Source organism: Malus domestica, chromosome 05 (assembly GCF_042453785.1).
Source record: "Malus domestica chromosome 05, GDT2T_hap1".
Taxonomy (NCBI): Eukaryota; Viridiplantae; Streptophyta; class Magnoliopsida; order Rosales; family Rosaceae; genus Malus; species Malus domestica.
In genome coordinates, this window is record NC_091665.1 from 44,017,582 (window position 1) to 44,032,792 (window position 15,211).

General features: G+C 39.1%; 2 protein-coding genes across 6 annotated transcripts; one reads left to right on the forward strand and one right to left on the reverse strand.

Moving 5' to 3' along the window:
• Positions 1-781: 781 nt before the first annotated feature.
• Positions 782-4,524, reverse strand: LOC103427837 (sphingosine kinase 1-like). Its single transcript, XM_008365915.4, has 10 exons — positions 3,953-4,524; positions 3,541-3,663; positions 3,311-3,411; positions 2,846-2,918; positions 2,578-2,664; positions 2,375-2,452; positions 2,150-2,220; positions 1,710-2,012; positions 1,475-1,597; positions 782-1,348 (listed from the first exon to the last, which is right to left on the reverse strand). The coding sequence occupies exons 1-10, from the start codon at positions 4,287-4,289 to the stop codon at positions 1,157-1,159; spliced, it is 1,488 nt and encodes a 495-aa protein (XP_008364137.3). The 5' UTR covers positions 4,290-4,524; the 3' UTR covers positions 782-1,156.
• Positions 4,525-9,902: 5,378 nt separating this feature from the next.
• On the forward strand, positions 9,903-14,495 carry LOC103427840 (calmodulin-binding protein 60 D-like). Of its 5 annotated transcripts, none has more exons than XM_008365921.4 (9): positions 9,903-10,187; positions 10,540-10,694; positions 10,935-11,010; positions 11,434-11,492; positions 11,616-12,112; positions 12,199-12,359; positions 12,439-12,642; positions 12,979-13,210; positions 13,444-14,495. In XM_008365921.4, the coding sequence occupies exons 2-9, from the start codon at positions 10,582-10,584 to the stop codon at positions 14,016-14,018; spliced, it is 1,917 nt and encodes a 638-aa protein (XP_008364143.1). In that variant the 5' UTR covers positions 9,903-10,187; positions 10,540-10,581; the 3' UTR covers positions 14,019-14,495. The 5 variants fall into 5 exon arrangements, with proteins under 5 accessions (XP_008364143.1, XP_017185741.1, XP_008364142.1 ...); XM_017330252.3 differs by having other exon boundaries at positions 11,619-12,112; XM_008365920.4 differs by having other exon boundaries at positions 10,069-10,401.
• Positions 14,496-15,211: the final 716 nt, after the last annotated feature.

The window sequence follows — 15,211 nt, forward strand, 5'->3', positions numbered from 1 at the left end:
GGAGATCCTTCATCTTTTTTAATATTGTATTTTCTTTGTTATTTTATTTTTTTCATTTTGTATCTATAAAATTTAAATACTACAAATTAGAGTACCAAATTATAAGTATTATTTGAGTGGACAATATTGTTTCTTGTCTTGAAATGTCTTCAGTTTGAAATATGTTGCATGGTTTTTTATGTAAAACTTATCAACTTTTTAAGTTAATAAATTTGTAAAACTTAAAAATAGCAAAATAGTTGAAAGGTTGCATGATTTTTTGTGTAAAACTTATCTAACTTTTTAAGTTCAATAAATTTGCAAAACTTAAAAATATCAAAATAGTTCCACAAGGACTCAAACCTAGACCAAATACAAGAAGATTGAAGGCCTACACCAGTAGCACTGATACTCTAATTATCATTATCTTGCACATTTAAGTATATAATATGTATTTGTTTACATGTAAAGAAAATTTGGGGGCCCTTCCGAATCGGGGTCATGTGTAGTGGCACCTTTTGCACAAAATCAGGGCCGGCTCTGCTCTTGTGAGGGGAAATCTTTTGTGTAACGTGATGAGACAAATAAATATACATAAATACACAACCGATTACACGATAAAATCTCTCATTTGACAGCGCTGCCAGGCAGCCCTTCCCAAGTTCTTCCCCCAGTTGTGTGCAAAAAGCCATTTTCATGCATTCAGAAAAAGAAAATAAAAATCCAAATATTTAGCATACCAGAGACAACGAAGAAATTTGTACCACATTATCTCACAAGCAAAGTGAAACAGCAATCTGCATTTCACACAAGGGCTTCAGATTTTTATTAAGATGAACAAATGTATACAAGTATTACACTAGTCGAATACAAATCGTCTCTGTATCGACCACAGCGGCCTATACATTCCTGTACTACAAATCTGTTTCGAAACAAAAGAAATTGAAAAATCAAAGCAAAAAGAGTGAAAGATAAACTGCACGCTACATCGACAACAATCAGTGGCTATTGCAAAATAACTTATCGGCAAGCAAGTTGCTGAGAATATGCCTCATCGATCTGAATCCCTTGTATCCTCCTTGCGGATTTTTACACGTATGGGTTGGATGACAAATTTTTTCTGCTCGGAATTTCTCACTGTTACCAAAATCGAATTTGTGATAAAAAATAGTTCATCCTATACCGGGGAAAACAGAGTAGCTAAACCTTGATCCACAGTTACTTGAAGTTTATCGTAGACCATCAATGTCTTCTGGTCACATTTGTATGCTCCTTTGCCTCTAGCCAGGACCTCGCCATCTGAGTCGATTATCCCTTCCTTAGTTGGGTCCTCGGTGAGAGGACCAGGTTGCAAAATAAATGCTTTCACCTGCAGAATGTCGCAAGATAATAAATAACATAAACAGAAGCGAAAAGGCATTAAAGCTTCTTATTTACCAAAAGGTAGACAAAATCTTAAATCAAAGTAAATGTTCGATAGTTTGATTTTGCTGACCTTGAAGTACAGGACATATGGTGATTTGATATGGCTTCCTGTGCTCAACCCAGACATCAACGAGAGCAATGATAATTTTGGACAGACCCTCATCATTATCACGTCTATATAACCATCCGAGAACTGCAAAGGAGCACAAATACGTGGTGAATTATTTGAGTTTTAAATAAATATCCCAAAACAGTATAAGTGGAGCAGTATCTGAAAGAGATGCTAAACAATTTTACTGTCCAACCTTGGCATCAGGAGCTGCCTTTGTGTCTTCACCACCCCAAGGCACATTGTGAAGCCAGATGGAAACGAAAGGTCCGCTAATAGTTCTCCAGTCCATGCTAGCCAAGTTAATATCAGGCCCTGGATAGCCATGCTGTCGAATGCTAATAGGCTCCTCTTGATTTGGAGCACCTGCATTGTGTTGGTTGGTAGGTTCACTGGCATTACTGTAACTAGTAGGCTCTCCGTAAGTTTCAAAGCCAGGTGCAGGCACAAAGGAGATAGATCCATTATATTGCCTCAAATGCACAATACGTTGAACAGCCTAAAATACATAGACAATTATTAGTGTCTTGCCATTCAATACCATCCCAACATCAGATTAATTAAACATGAACATCTGCATTAGCAACGGAGTAATCCAGTAAACTAGACCATAACAAATGAGAGGTGTACACTTACATAGAAATCTAGTCGAGCACTTCCCATCCACCTATATTTCTCAGACTCAATGTCAACATCTGCCACTAAACCTGAAAGCAGATAAAGCTTTATTGGTAACATATTACATTTTTCAGTTGCAGCAAGAACCAGAAATTCTGATAGGAATTCTGCCAGTACGATTAGAAACTCTACTTCACTTAAGTATTAATTCCACTATCCAGTGGGGTGATACTTTTGAATTACCCCATGCAAGCATCAATACACTGAAGAATTTCATCTTCCCCTGGCAGATGGTAGCTACATCCAGTGAACGCTTATGCCCTGACCGTAAATAAACCATAAAGAAGAAAAACTCATTAATCAAAAGAATTACCAACATAGGAAGAGAAAGGGTGCAATCATAATGTTTTGAGCACAGTATAACGATAGACAGACAGCATATATACCTCGAATAATGGCGAGGACAGCATTAGATGGTGTACAAGGTTCACCAACAGAATCCAAAAGAGATTTTGCCATTCCATTTCCAGTACCTAATGAAGAGAATCTCGTCAGAAATTAACTTTAAAAACAAAAAACAGACTAATAACTATCTCTGTTTGAAGCAAACTAGCAAAGTTTGCCCTCACCTTTTATAACATGAATGATCAACCTAATTATCCGAGAAATGTTTTGTTAAATACAAAGAAAATTGAGAAATAAAGAGTACGGAACCTGCAGGAACTACTCCAAGAGGAATCTTTATTGCAGCGTCCCAATCATCTCTCTCTAGGAGTCCATTTACTACCTACTAAAAAGTGCAATGCTTGTAAGAAGAAAATCATAAGCTTAATATAAGCACATAATTCTGAAGACAAACAATGTACTATAAAAAAAGCACTCTTCATGAGATTATATTTGTTTTACAGTCTAATAACACAACTTAATTCAGTTAAAAACCATCACAGCTTAACGTTTGCTCAAAAAACATAACACTACGTTTACCAAATTACCAGCAGCTCTCCCTGCAAACAAAATCTAACTTCATTGAGGGAAAAGAGAAATAAAACAAAGTTCGTCAGTGTAAGTAATTTGATTCCTCGACAGAGTCATGTGCTCAATCACAATATTGCATTGCTCATGTTTCTTATAGCTGCAACGAAATCATATGCACATAGCCACTGATCATTGGAAACCGACCTCAACCAAGATTCCGTCCCCACTAACACAAACAATGCCATCATACTTTGAAAGATCTAGTGTTTTCACAACTTCCTTCGCATGTAGTTGATATTGAGTTTCTGAAAATTCAATAAAAAACCAATTACGAAAAGGGAAACCCTAACTCGACTGGCAATTCACAGATCCAAAATTCAGTACCACACATCAACTATTAACTAATAAGCAAAACATTGAAGGAAATTCCTAACCTTGCAGCGTAAATTGGATATCGGCATCCTCGAAAAGAGGTTTTACGTGATCAACATAAATCTTTGAAGCAGATTTGCTACCACCAAACGGATTCACAAAAACAAACAGCCTCTTTGGCCGTCCTGTGCAAAAGAGGATAAATTACCACCTATATTATCACCATATACGCAAGAAAGTAACAATAAACCATAAATTCATGTTATTTTCAATAATTAATCTCGCTTAAGTGATCATTAGAGTAAAACGAGCTTGAGTTAAGAAATTAGAACGAGAACAACGGAAATTCAAAATAATCTCGCAACGGTCAAACACCCAGAAGTGAAAAGTCAAACTTTTTCCAAATATTCGTTTCATTTTCCTGCATTTTCCTATCAACCAAACACGACGCAAGCCGATTACAAATTAAATTACCGAGAGAATCGATGTAATCCCCGAGCTTCTGGCACCAGAGCCTGTGCGAGTCCTCAGAGAGAGGCTCGAACACCAAGTCCTTCCTCGCCACAGCTCCTCTGTTCGCGCCACAGCAGATTCCAGCTCCGCCTTCCACAAAAGCTCTTATCCTAATCTTCGGACCTTCCGCCGCGAACCCCAGGACCTCCTTCTCGACGATCAAGCTCCGTTGACTTCTCTCCGACCACTGGAGCACTCCGTCGGAGAATAGAGCCACGGGTGTGACGACGCCGCTTATGAGGACCCGGTCGGAAAGTAGGGGTTGCGGGGGAGCAGACTCGGGTCCGGGTCGGTCCATGTTTGGATTGTCGTTCAAGTCTTCCGGGGTAGTTGAGGGGTTTTGGTTTGGGGGCCTGAAAAGTCTGATGTGGGTTCTTTATTCTTATGTGCTGGTTGGCGGAGAAACGGGTTCGGTTGGACGAAAGCGAACCGGGTTTAATGTGAAACCGAAGTCGGTTGCAAATTAAAATTACCGAAAAACCAGAAAGAAAAAAACTGAAATTAGTTGCAAGCAAAGCATCGTTGAGCTTTTGTGGGTACCACAAAAGATGAAGAAAAGAGGCGTTGGGCCCAAAGTTTATATCCAATTGTTGTGCACGAGATGAATGACTTGTGACTTGTCCTTGGGTATGGCCCAGTAGAGTTGTCTGATAACGCGATTCGCTTCTTAAATTTTGACATTACGTCGTTTTCGTCGGGTATATTTGCTTTAATTAGAGAGTCCTTGTATCTAAATTTCGGAGTTGGATTCTCTTCACGTCAAATTTTCTTATATTTTTCTCTCATTTTATTTGAACAGTTACATTTAAGTTACGTTAACATCTTGTGTTGACTTTTTTATAAAGAGAAAAAAAACAAAAAGGAAAATAAGAGAGGAGGGGACAGAAGGAAGGGGAATTTAGAGGAGAGAGAATCCTACCCCCTAAATTTATCTTCCATTTGGGATACTATGCAAATTTGAATTGGTTTATAGTAGAAGGGTTTCAAAGGAAATGTCATTTATAGGATTAATTACATAGAGGACTCCATTTCCCCGATCTCACCCACACCCAGGCACACCCAAATTCGTCCACCCCGATGCCAGCGCAGCATCTCCACCACCCTCCTGAACTCTCCCTCCCTCTCCTCCGTCTCTGGGAAGCACAACGACGCGCAGAGGAACCCCGATGACCCCAAGGACACCCAACCCATATTCCGGCCACCTCCGGAGAAAAGGGATTGCTCATTTTGATGGGTCTAAGTGTGGATTGCAGAGAGAGGCACATATCTTGGCAGTTGTGACGACGGAGCCTCGGCTGCCGTTGCGACGACGGAGCCTCGGTGATATTATCGCTAATATCGCGATATTTTGACGAAAACCCGTTTGATACCTATTAAAATATCGGTAACGTGAAAAACCGATAATATAGGCGAAATATCGCCGATATTATCGGCATTTCGGATATTGATTACACATATACTCCATAAAGTTTAATTTATTTTCACACAACCCTAAATGACGAATTTACTCTTTTAGTTAATTTTCCAAAAATAAAATACTTTTATAGTAATTTGAAAGAAAAAAATAACAATTACAGGAGAGAGAGAGAGAGTGGATTCAAATTTCAATGGTTGTTTCTATATCGGATTGAACACTACGCGAGGGGGGGGAGAGAGAGAGAGAGAGAGAGAGAGAGAGAGAGAGAGAGAGAGAGAGAGAGAGAGAGAGAGAGAGAGAGAGAGAAAGAGAGAGAGAGAGAGAGAGATATATATATATATATATATATATATAAAAGCCACAATATTTGTGAAGCATACATGAATAAATACGAGAGGATGTATGTGTAATTATCCAAATATCGTATGTCCTCATTTTAACGCTTAATATGCAAAAAGTATTTGTTTAAGTAAAATGAATGTGCTCTCCTCTATACATTTGAATTCGAATCACTTTTTTCGTTTTTGTAAAGTAAAATATGACACAGGAATTCTCAACACGATATATACCCAACAACAATGAGCCAAATGAGTAGTGGTTACGTTAAGAAATTTTAAATTACTAATCTTTCACTTTCAACCCGATTCACTGCCTAGGTGACTTGCCACAGTTGTTGGTGTGGAGTTAGCCGATGCTTCTTCCTAGAGTCCCAATTCTTGTAAAGAAATTTCCAACAAGATTCTCTCCGGATTCTTTTGGTGAGGATCATGAGATATGTGAATCGTATTCGTTCATCATATATTATGTGGTCATTTTTGTCAGGTACTGTTTGTCTTTAATTTTAAATAAAAATATTTAAAATGAGTACTGACCGCACAATATATAATAAACGGACACGATTCAAGAATCATCAGAATCCTCACAAAGAGGATCCGTATTCAAGAAATTTGATTAGGCTAAATAAGAGCATTTCCACCGGAAGCAAAAGAGGCCGGCACCCATTGGAAAGGCTGAGACTCAGCCAATCCACTATAGCCCGTGGAATAGACTAGCACCCAGCTCAAGTCAGTCCACAAGCCCGCCTAAAATCGACAGAGGAAGGAGACGGCTCATTTGATGCCATGCTAACGTCATGGTTATCGTCTCTCTCATCTGGAACCCTATCCGACGTCTGGAACCCTATCCCGATCCCTGGAACCCATCAACCCCCTTCCCCTGATAAATCCATATATTCAACACCATGTCCCCTTCCAAATCGTGATCTTCCTACAACTTGGATTGTCGTCGATCGATTGATTAACTCGGATCTTCCTGCAATTGGAATTTTGTTTTTCCGTTTTGTATATTTTCGATGAATTTTTGAATATGTAGGTGTTGATTTTTGGGGGTTTACAGTGTGCGCAGGTCCAAGATGGTGGGTGTCCATGTTCAAAGTAGGGTGGGTTCGACAACGTGGTGTACAAAGAGAAGAAAAAAGTGGAAAAAGTGGGAAGAAGAAGAAGAAGAAGAAGACGGGAGTCAAAGAGAAGAAGAAGAATGGAGTCAGATAGAAGAAGTCATAAATTAAAAAAGCAAATTATTATTTTATAATAAAATTTAATAATATTTTAATAAAATCCACGAGAGCCTTGTTTACTAGGTGTTGGCGCAAAGTTTTTAGGGGTGGAATTGCTCTAAGGGGTGTGTGTGATATCCACACACCCTTTTTTACTTCTCACACACCTTCTTAATTTTCGGCCGTCCGATCGGATGAATTGAAGAAGATTAACGGACAGAAATTATCAAGGGATGAATTGAAGAAGATCAACGGACAAAAATTATCAAAGAGTGTGTGAGAAGTAAAATAGGGTATGTGGATAGCACATCCCTGCTCTAAAAGGTGAGAAGGCTCAAATGCGGTAGAAAATGATCACTCCGTAGGGGAAAAAAATGTCTTCGGGCTTTACGGTCCATAGCATAATATAAACATACAAATCCATTTTGGGCTGGATACTCAAATCCAAAGTTTCGGGCCGAGCCGAATCTACTGAAGAAAACGAACGCGAACCGGCCTCTTGAACCACAAGTGCAAGCACTTGGGCGCGGTGAGCGCCGATTGTGCAATGGCGGCGGGAAAGGTCGAAGAGGAAGCGATTCCGTCCGTAAATCCCCGAAGCCGTCACATAAAGAAGAGGGCTTTGAAAAACAAGGCTCTCGTCGTCACGTTTAACGAGAAAGAACTCAGGTAGTAAAAAAACCGCCATCACAAATTTTGCTCAGAGATGAAATCTAAGCTCTGAAGTTTGCTTCTTTTCGCATTTTGTGAATTGGGTTTTTTGAATTTTTGGGTTTTGAAGTTTTCTTGTTTTGGGTTCGTGGAGCGATTTCGTGTCTGGGTTTCCCAAGAGGAAGAAGAAGAGGAGAAAGGAAGCTGAGAAGAAGCAAGGGGAGGCGCTGCGGCGGAAGCGTCTCGAGCTGCGCAAAAAGGTTGGGATTTATGGCTTTTTTTTTTAACCGTTTGATTGCCTCTTTTGCCTGTTGTTTTTTGGTGACCAAACAAATCTAAGTTTTCACTGTCTGGTTCTTAGTGGTGGGATCGATACAGCAGCTGATGAGGTTGATGAGGGTGTTGAGGAGCACGAGGATGATGAGATTAGTGAGACCTCTGGTGCTGCTAACCCCTGCTGTCGATCACCCTATAATGTTTACTTTTCACTGGTTGGTTCTCTGGTTTAATGAGACACTGATCAGTTTGTGAACTTACCGATATCAGAAAGAGGTTCTCGTCACGAGGTCTCAATAATTAAGGACAGCAACAAAGTTAGGGCACTGCATTAATCTTTCTTACTTGCTATACAATCACATCACTTCTGACCGATCACAAAACCCTTAGTAATCGTGCACGCAAGAAGGGGAGTTATGTTTTCTTTATAGTGGGTGATTCCAGCCAACAAGGTTCTCCGCTTTGCTAGGGTTGCAAGGTTCTGGTAGTTGTGAAAACATATACGAACTTATTGGTGAATCCACCCTGGGATTTTATATGAGTAGGTGTGGATTCAGTTCATCATACTGTATTGCTTCAGCTCATGCTTAATCAGAATTTGGGTTTAACCTTTGGTATTGCTTTAAGGTACAACAACGTATGACAATGGTGAGATGAAAGTCACTGTGACAACACATGAGATTTTTCGAGAGGAGGAAAGTGATCGAGACAAAAAGACTACCCGAATCAGTTGGAGCTTCTAAAAAGCACAATGTACCTGTGAGGAAGACGAAACCTCCAAAAAAGGCTGCAAAGCGCAAATCACGGCCCAAGCTGCAGCGTGAAAGAGATAAAACAATGAAAGAAATTGGTAAAAACATTACGAACCGTGTTTGTATTTGTTACAATAGATTACCTAAACAGCCTTAGTTTTAATTTATTTTTTGCAAAGATGATCTTTACAGTGTGATTCATAGTATAAACGGTTCGGATCGTAAGTACAAAACTCGTGTTTAAAATACTTAGGGTTTTGGGTAGGAATTCCTACTCATTTTTGAGTAGCCAAATATTGTTTGTATGCTGCATTTGGAGTCTTTGTATTTGACCTTTTATTAAAATGGGTGTTTAACATTATCCTCTTTTAGCCTTATCTGGGCATCTTTGTTTAAGTCTTAATTACTCTTATGCAAGGTTTTAATAAAAATATCAAATTATAAAATCGGAGGCAATAATATAATTTTTCACAATTTTTTTTTTTTTTGCTTTTTCCCCCTCATCCACAATTAACTACAGTTTTACACGTAGATGAAAACTATCCTCTTCACTTTAATATTTTCCCCAGCTGTATCAAACCGTTCATTCATTTAATGAACGTAATAAGTAACATTGTAACAATTAAAAAAATGATTGTAATTTAGCGTACTGGGTAGGGACTCCTGACCTCGTGCTAGGTAGATATGAGAATATACATATAAGGCTTACAGGATCCACCCCCTGGAAGATGTGGGATGTCACACTTGTTTCGGTCTGAATTGGTTGAAAAATTAGATTATGTAAACTTAATTAGTATATTTGCGGCTAAAAACCCGAAACGAGTAATATTTAAGTAATGTTTGTATATCTTTTTTTTATATTAATTTTTAATAATATCTAGTGTAGAAATGAATTTTTTTCATTTATTTATCGAATTTTTTTATACATGTCAATGTACAAAGAGTCTAGACAAAGAAGTTTTGAGCCCCCTATTCGAAACCTTGCCCAGGGCTTCCAAATTTTCAGGTCGGACCTTGTAACTACTGTTGGGCTTTGATCTTATCAGTTTGCAGGAAGTAAAATTGAAGTTTGATACCATAAGCAAAATGTTTGACATTCTTCGGAAGCCCTTCATAAAATAAATAAATAAAAATCATAAATCGGACGGCTACGATCACCGAAACACACAGATCCTCCGGACCCTGACAAACACACAAGTCCACCCAAAGACTCACGTGGGCCAAACCATAAAAAATTCATAAGATTCCCAAACTTCAACCGCTCCAACGGTCCCGATCCGCCGATGGCCTCCCGCAAAAGATCTCAGCCACCGACCAGGCGGCAACAAGAGATTCGCCACTGTTTGGATCGAGAGAAAATGCGAGAAAATTAAAAAAGAAAGAGAAAGGAAATACAAAAGCGCGAGCGAGTGGCTGTATCCGCAGCACAGAGACAAAAAGGCCTCTCTCTTTCTCTCATTAATTGTTTCAGAGACGCTAGCGAGGGAGAAAATTCGCCGACGCTTCGCGGAAACTTCTCGGATTCCTCTCTCAAATATTTCTCAGGTTCATTTTTTTTTCTCACTTTTTCCCGCTCGCTTTTTCTTACTTTTCCTTTTTTCCTTATCCGAGAATTCGATTCCGCACGTACCGCACATGGAATAAAGCGGAGAACGACTTGTGTTTTTGGATCGGTTTTTGTTGTTTGGCTGCTCGGAAAACGGAAGAAAATTGAAGATTTGAAATCCGAGTCGTTCTGTTGACTTTTGTTTGTTTACTGGTGTGTGTGTGTGTTTGCGTGTGGGAAGTGGAATTTTGAAAATTTGAATCTTGAATCTTCAAGTCAAGGTGAAAGTTAGCTCTGAGTGATTTGGAAGTATTTGTGTGATTGTTTTTCTTTTTCCTTTCACTTTCTCAGCAACCAAACAGGAGGCTAAGTTTTTTAGGACGGTGAAAGAAGATGCAGACGAGGTACATGGAGAGATCGAATAGCATGGCGAGGGAGAAACGAAGTTTGGATTCGTCTTCAGCTGAAGAAGGCCAGCCGGATAGGAAACGGCCTGCTCTCGCCAGGTGACTTTTTCTTTCTGTTAAAAACTTGGATTTTGATGTAATTACAACTGATTTGGTAACTGTTTTAATGTATTCTATTTGTAATTCAGCTGAAATGTAAAATTGGACATGAAATATTTTCAAATGTTGTGTTTTATCTGAGAAAGCGCGTCGCTTGAAGTCTTGAATGGATAATGAATTGAATGTCTTATGAACGATGGATGTGAACGTTGTTTATTGAGAATGTTCAACTTAATGCAGTGTAATTGTTGAAGCTCTCAAGGTGGATAGTCTGCAGAAGCTTTGCTCGTCACTGGAGCCGATTCTACGCAGAGTTGTAAGACATTCTAATTTCTTATGGACTTTTTGCTTTCTAATCCGTCACTGGATAGAAGAGGTTTAAATGACTTTTAATTGTTTTTTTATTTGGCTGCTCTATGTTATTTTTCATTACGTCATACGCATACAAAAATGGTGAAGCGTTGTTTAGTGGCAAATTTATCTGACCTAAACATCGGACATAGAAAAGAGGCATTTCGTTTGTGTCAAAGACTCAGCTGTCAACAAGTGTCTGTGTTGAAGGCAAGCTGAATGCCTACTATAAGTCATAAGGGCTCTTGATAAAGTATTGGTGTGTATGACTTTGTAACTGCTTGACAAATTTTTAATTGCATGCCTAGTGAAGAGGATTTAATCCTTTGATATGTGCATACGGTGTTTGAAGCATTGGTTGATGTTTCTTACTTATTTTGCTGAACAGGTTAGTGAAGAGGTGGAGCGTGCTTTAGCAAAATTAGGCCCTGCCAAACTTACTGGAAGGTATCAACCCCTTTCATCCCTTATTTTTAATGGGTTCTGATCCATGGTTGTTTCCCTTTTTTTTCTTCATTTAATCAGTGCTGCATGCCAGTAGTTTTGTTCTTATAATGGGTTTAAAAATAGCAGGTCTTCTCCTAAACAAATTGGAGGGCCCGATGGACGTGACTTGCAGCTGCACTTTAGGTCCAGGTTGTCCCTTCCTCTTTTTACTGGTGGAAAAGTAGAAGGGGAGTGGGGTTCTGCAATCCCTATTGTCTTGATTGATGCAAATACAAAGCATGTTGTGACATCAGGCCCGGAGTCAGCAGTGAAACTTGACGTTGTTGTGCTTGAAGGTGATTTTAACAACGAGGATGATGAGAACTGGACTGAAGAAGAATTTGAGAGCCATGTAGTAAAAGAGCGTGAAGGGAAGAGGCCACTTCTTACTGGCGATCTGCAAGTGACACTGAAGGAAGGTGTAGGAACACTAGGGGAATTGACATTTACCGATAATTCTAGCTGGATTAGGAGCAGGAAGTTTAGGCTAGGACTGAAAGTTGCCTCAGGCTATTGCGACAACATTCGTATACGCGAAGCAAAAACAGATGCCTTTACTGTTAAGGATCACCGTGGGGAATGTGAGTTAATAATTAGTGTTATTTAACATTTCCTTTGTTAGTTGAAAAAAAAATAAACATGGCAAGTTTTCTTTTGGTTTTTACAGTATACAAGAAACACTACCCTCCTGCGTTAAATGATGAGGTCTGGAGATTGGAGAAAATTGGAAAAGATGGCTCATTCCACAAGAGACTGAATAAAGCTGGAATTGTTACAGTTGAAGACTTCCTGCGACTTGTGGTTAGAGACTCGCAGAGATTGCGGAATGTAAGATTTTGGAATTTGTTTGTCAAGTTCATATTTCGAAAATGCAATTCCTAATATTTTTTATGCCCATTTGTGATAGATTCTTGGAAGTGGCATGTCGAATAAGATGTGGGATGTACTCATACAGCATGCAAAAACCTGTCTTCTAGGCGGGAAACTCTATGTCTACTATCCTGAGGATGCAAGGAACGTTGGTGTTGTTTTTAACAATATCTACGAGTTGAGTGGCCTAATTACCAATGAACAATTTTACTCAGCTGATTCTCTCTCGGACGCTCAGAAGGTATATGACTTCTCTTTTCCTGTTTTCATGTATCTTTTATAGTGTCTGGATTTGCTATGTTTTATAATTTCGTGTTCCTTCTTGTGGTTGAGTGATGCTACTTGTCAAATGTTGTAAAGCTTGTAAACTTATTGAGATAGGATTCATTTTGTCCATATTGGAGTTCCCTTCGCACTTAAGAATCCAGTCCATATGCATTTGCTATTTTATCTGTAAACAACACTCTTTTGACTGAACAGGTTACATCCCTGGTTAATGTATCTAAAATGATACAAAGTAGTAATGAGCCATGACCCCTCAAAGTGGTTGATTTGTGAATTTTTGTGTTTCTTACAGGTCTACGTGGACGGTTTGGTAACAAAGGCATATGAGAACTGGATGCATGTTATGGAGTACGATGGAAAGTCTCTTCTTAAGCAGGAGAAGAGTCCCGATGTTTCTCTATCTGAGGTCCCAACGGCCTCGCAGGATTATCCAAACTCATTTGATCAGCAGTTCACTCTACCTAGCCTGCCAGCTTCAGTTTCTTCAGAACCGCCTACTATGGATTCTGGCCTAAATGTGGGAGGTATATCTTGCGACAAAATAATTGTATCTAATTACTTTCTAACAAAATTTAATCCTCAGCCTCCGGGACCAAAGCCTGGGGGTCATTATACACAAATAAGAATATTCGGTGCTTGCATTATTCTTTTAATAGTCACGGCTACCAACCTGAAAATTTGTGATTTTCGTAAGTGGCTTGTGTGTTTTGGATAAACATCCGTTGCTAATGTGTGTAAATGGTCTTTTTCTCTCTAGGTTATACTGACGGCATGGCTAACAGATTCTCGGTAGAGTCACAGAATCTAAATCTCAGTGCTCCCAGTCAGCTCGATGGCTTGCCATTCCCTCTACAAAATCAGCAGCCTATCACTTCACACCAGGCTCAGTTTCAAAGAAATGAAAACATGCTTGCCCTTGGTCCACCACAGTCGTCCACATCTGGGTTCCAGAATATTGGTACATCCAATCCGTCTTCTTATAGGGGAGCCGAGGATCTCTTCCCAGAGGAAGAAATTCGTATGAGGAGCCACGAGATTCTCGAAAATGAAGATATGCAGCGTCTACTTCATATCTTTAACATGGGCGGTCAGGGTCAAGGCCACGGTTATGGTCATGCCTCCATGAACATCACTGAAGACAATTATCCATATTCGTCACCATACGTGCCCACTCCACAAGTGAACTACAGTGTTGATGATGATCATAGCCGTTCGTCTGGGAAAGCTGTTGTTGGCTGGCTCAAGCTCAAGGCAGCCCTTAGATGGGGCATATTCATCAGAAAGAAGGCTGCTGAGAGACGGGCACAGCTTGTTGAGTTGGATGATTCATAAATATGACTCGTACGAGGCAAAGCTGATCCGATTTTGGTGTCTCTAGGCTTCGCTTCCCCCTGCCTACCTTATTCCTGTCACGCCGCTGTTTCTAACTGAGAGGACTATGGTTGGTGAGTAAAACCTCAAGTTCGAGAGCTCGTGATGTTTCTTGGAATACATGCTTCGGACATCTCGGGACCTCTCGGTTGTACAGTTCATGTGCAGTAAGCTTATGTCTTCCATTCGCACCTCGCTTTTACTGTTGTGTTTTACTGCAGAGGGTGTTGTTACAACATTCTTGCTTGCAAGTTCCGAAACCAAGACGGGACGAGGGGACGAGGGGAAGTGAATTCTACACTTCTTTGCTAGTGTGCTGGCCTTGTATTATGCTTTTAATAAGAGGTTTTATGTTGATTTAAATTCTATGTGCTACAATCTTAACCGATTGAGTTAAAAGTCTTTTAATTTTAGAATACGTGAACTAGTCAATCTTCAGTTCTCTCCGTCTCATATTTACAAAATTTAAATTTCGAACTTCGCAACAGGGGATCAAAATTATGATGCATGCTGAGAAACAAAATGTAAGGTCATCTCTAACTGGAGGAGGGTCAAAGGGTTCATTTTAGCCTTATAGCCCTGCAAGAAATTATATTTTAATGAACAGTGTTATGTTATATTTTATACCATCTTCAACCGAGAGGGTCAAAGGGTCATTGGCCAAACATAATTGATTATTATTATTATTTTAATTAAATTAATATGGTTAATTAAATTAAACTACCATATTAAAATAAGATTTTTGTACATATTTTGAGTGTCACTTGTCGCCAAATGAATAAGCTTCTTGATTTCTTATATTTTTGTAATCTCAATAATTTTTTGAATAGGATTTTGAGCTACACGCGTTGCTAATGTGAGTAACTCTTCAGATTTCTTATCTTTATGTAATCTCAATAATTTTTCGAATAGGATTTTGAGTGACACGTGTCACTAAAAATAGTAACTCTTCAGATTTCTTATCTTTATATAATCTTAATAATTTTTTAGATAGGATTTCGAGTGCCACGTGTCGATATGTAATTGGTTGTGCAAATTTTAGATATGATTCTTATTTACGTGGCATTTCTTATCTTCAGTTTTCAATTTTGTAGGAATGATGAAGGTATTTATAGGAAAAAAAATTAGAACTTTTTTTTTTTAATTCTTCAAAA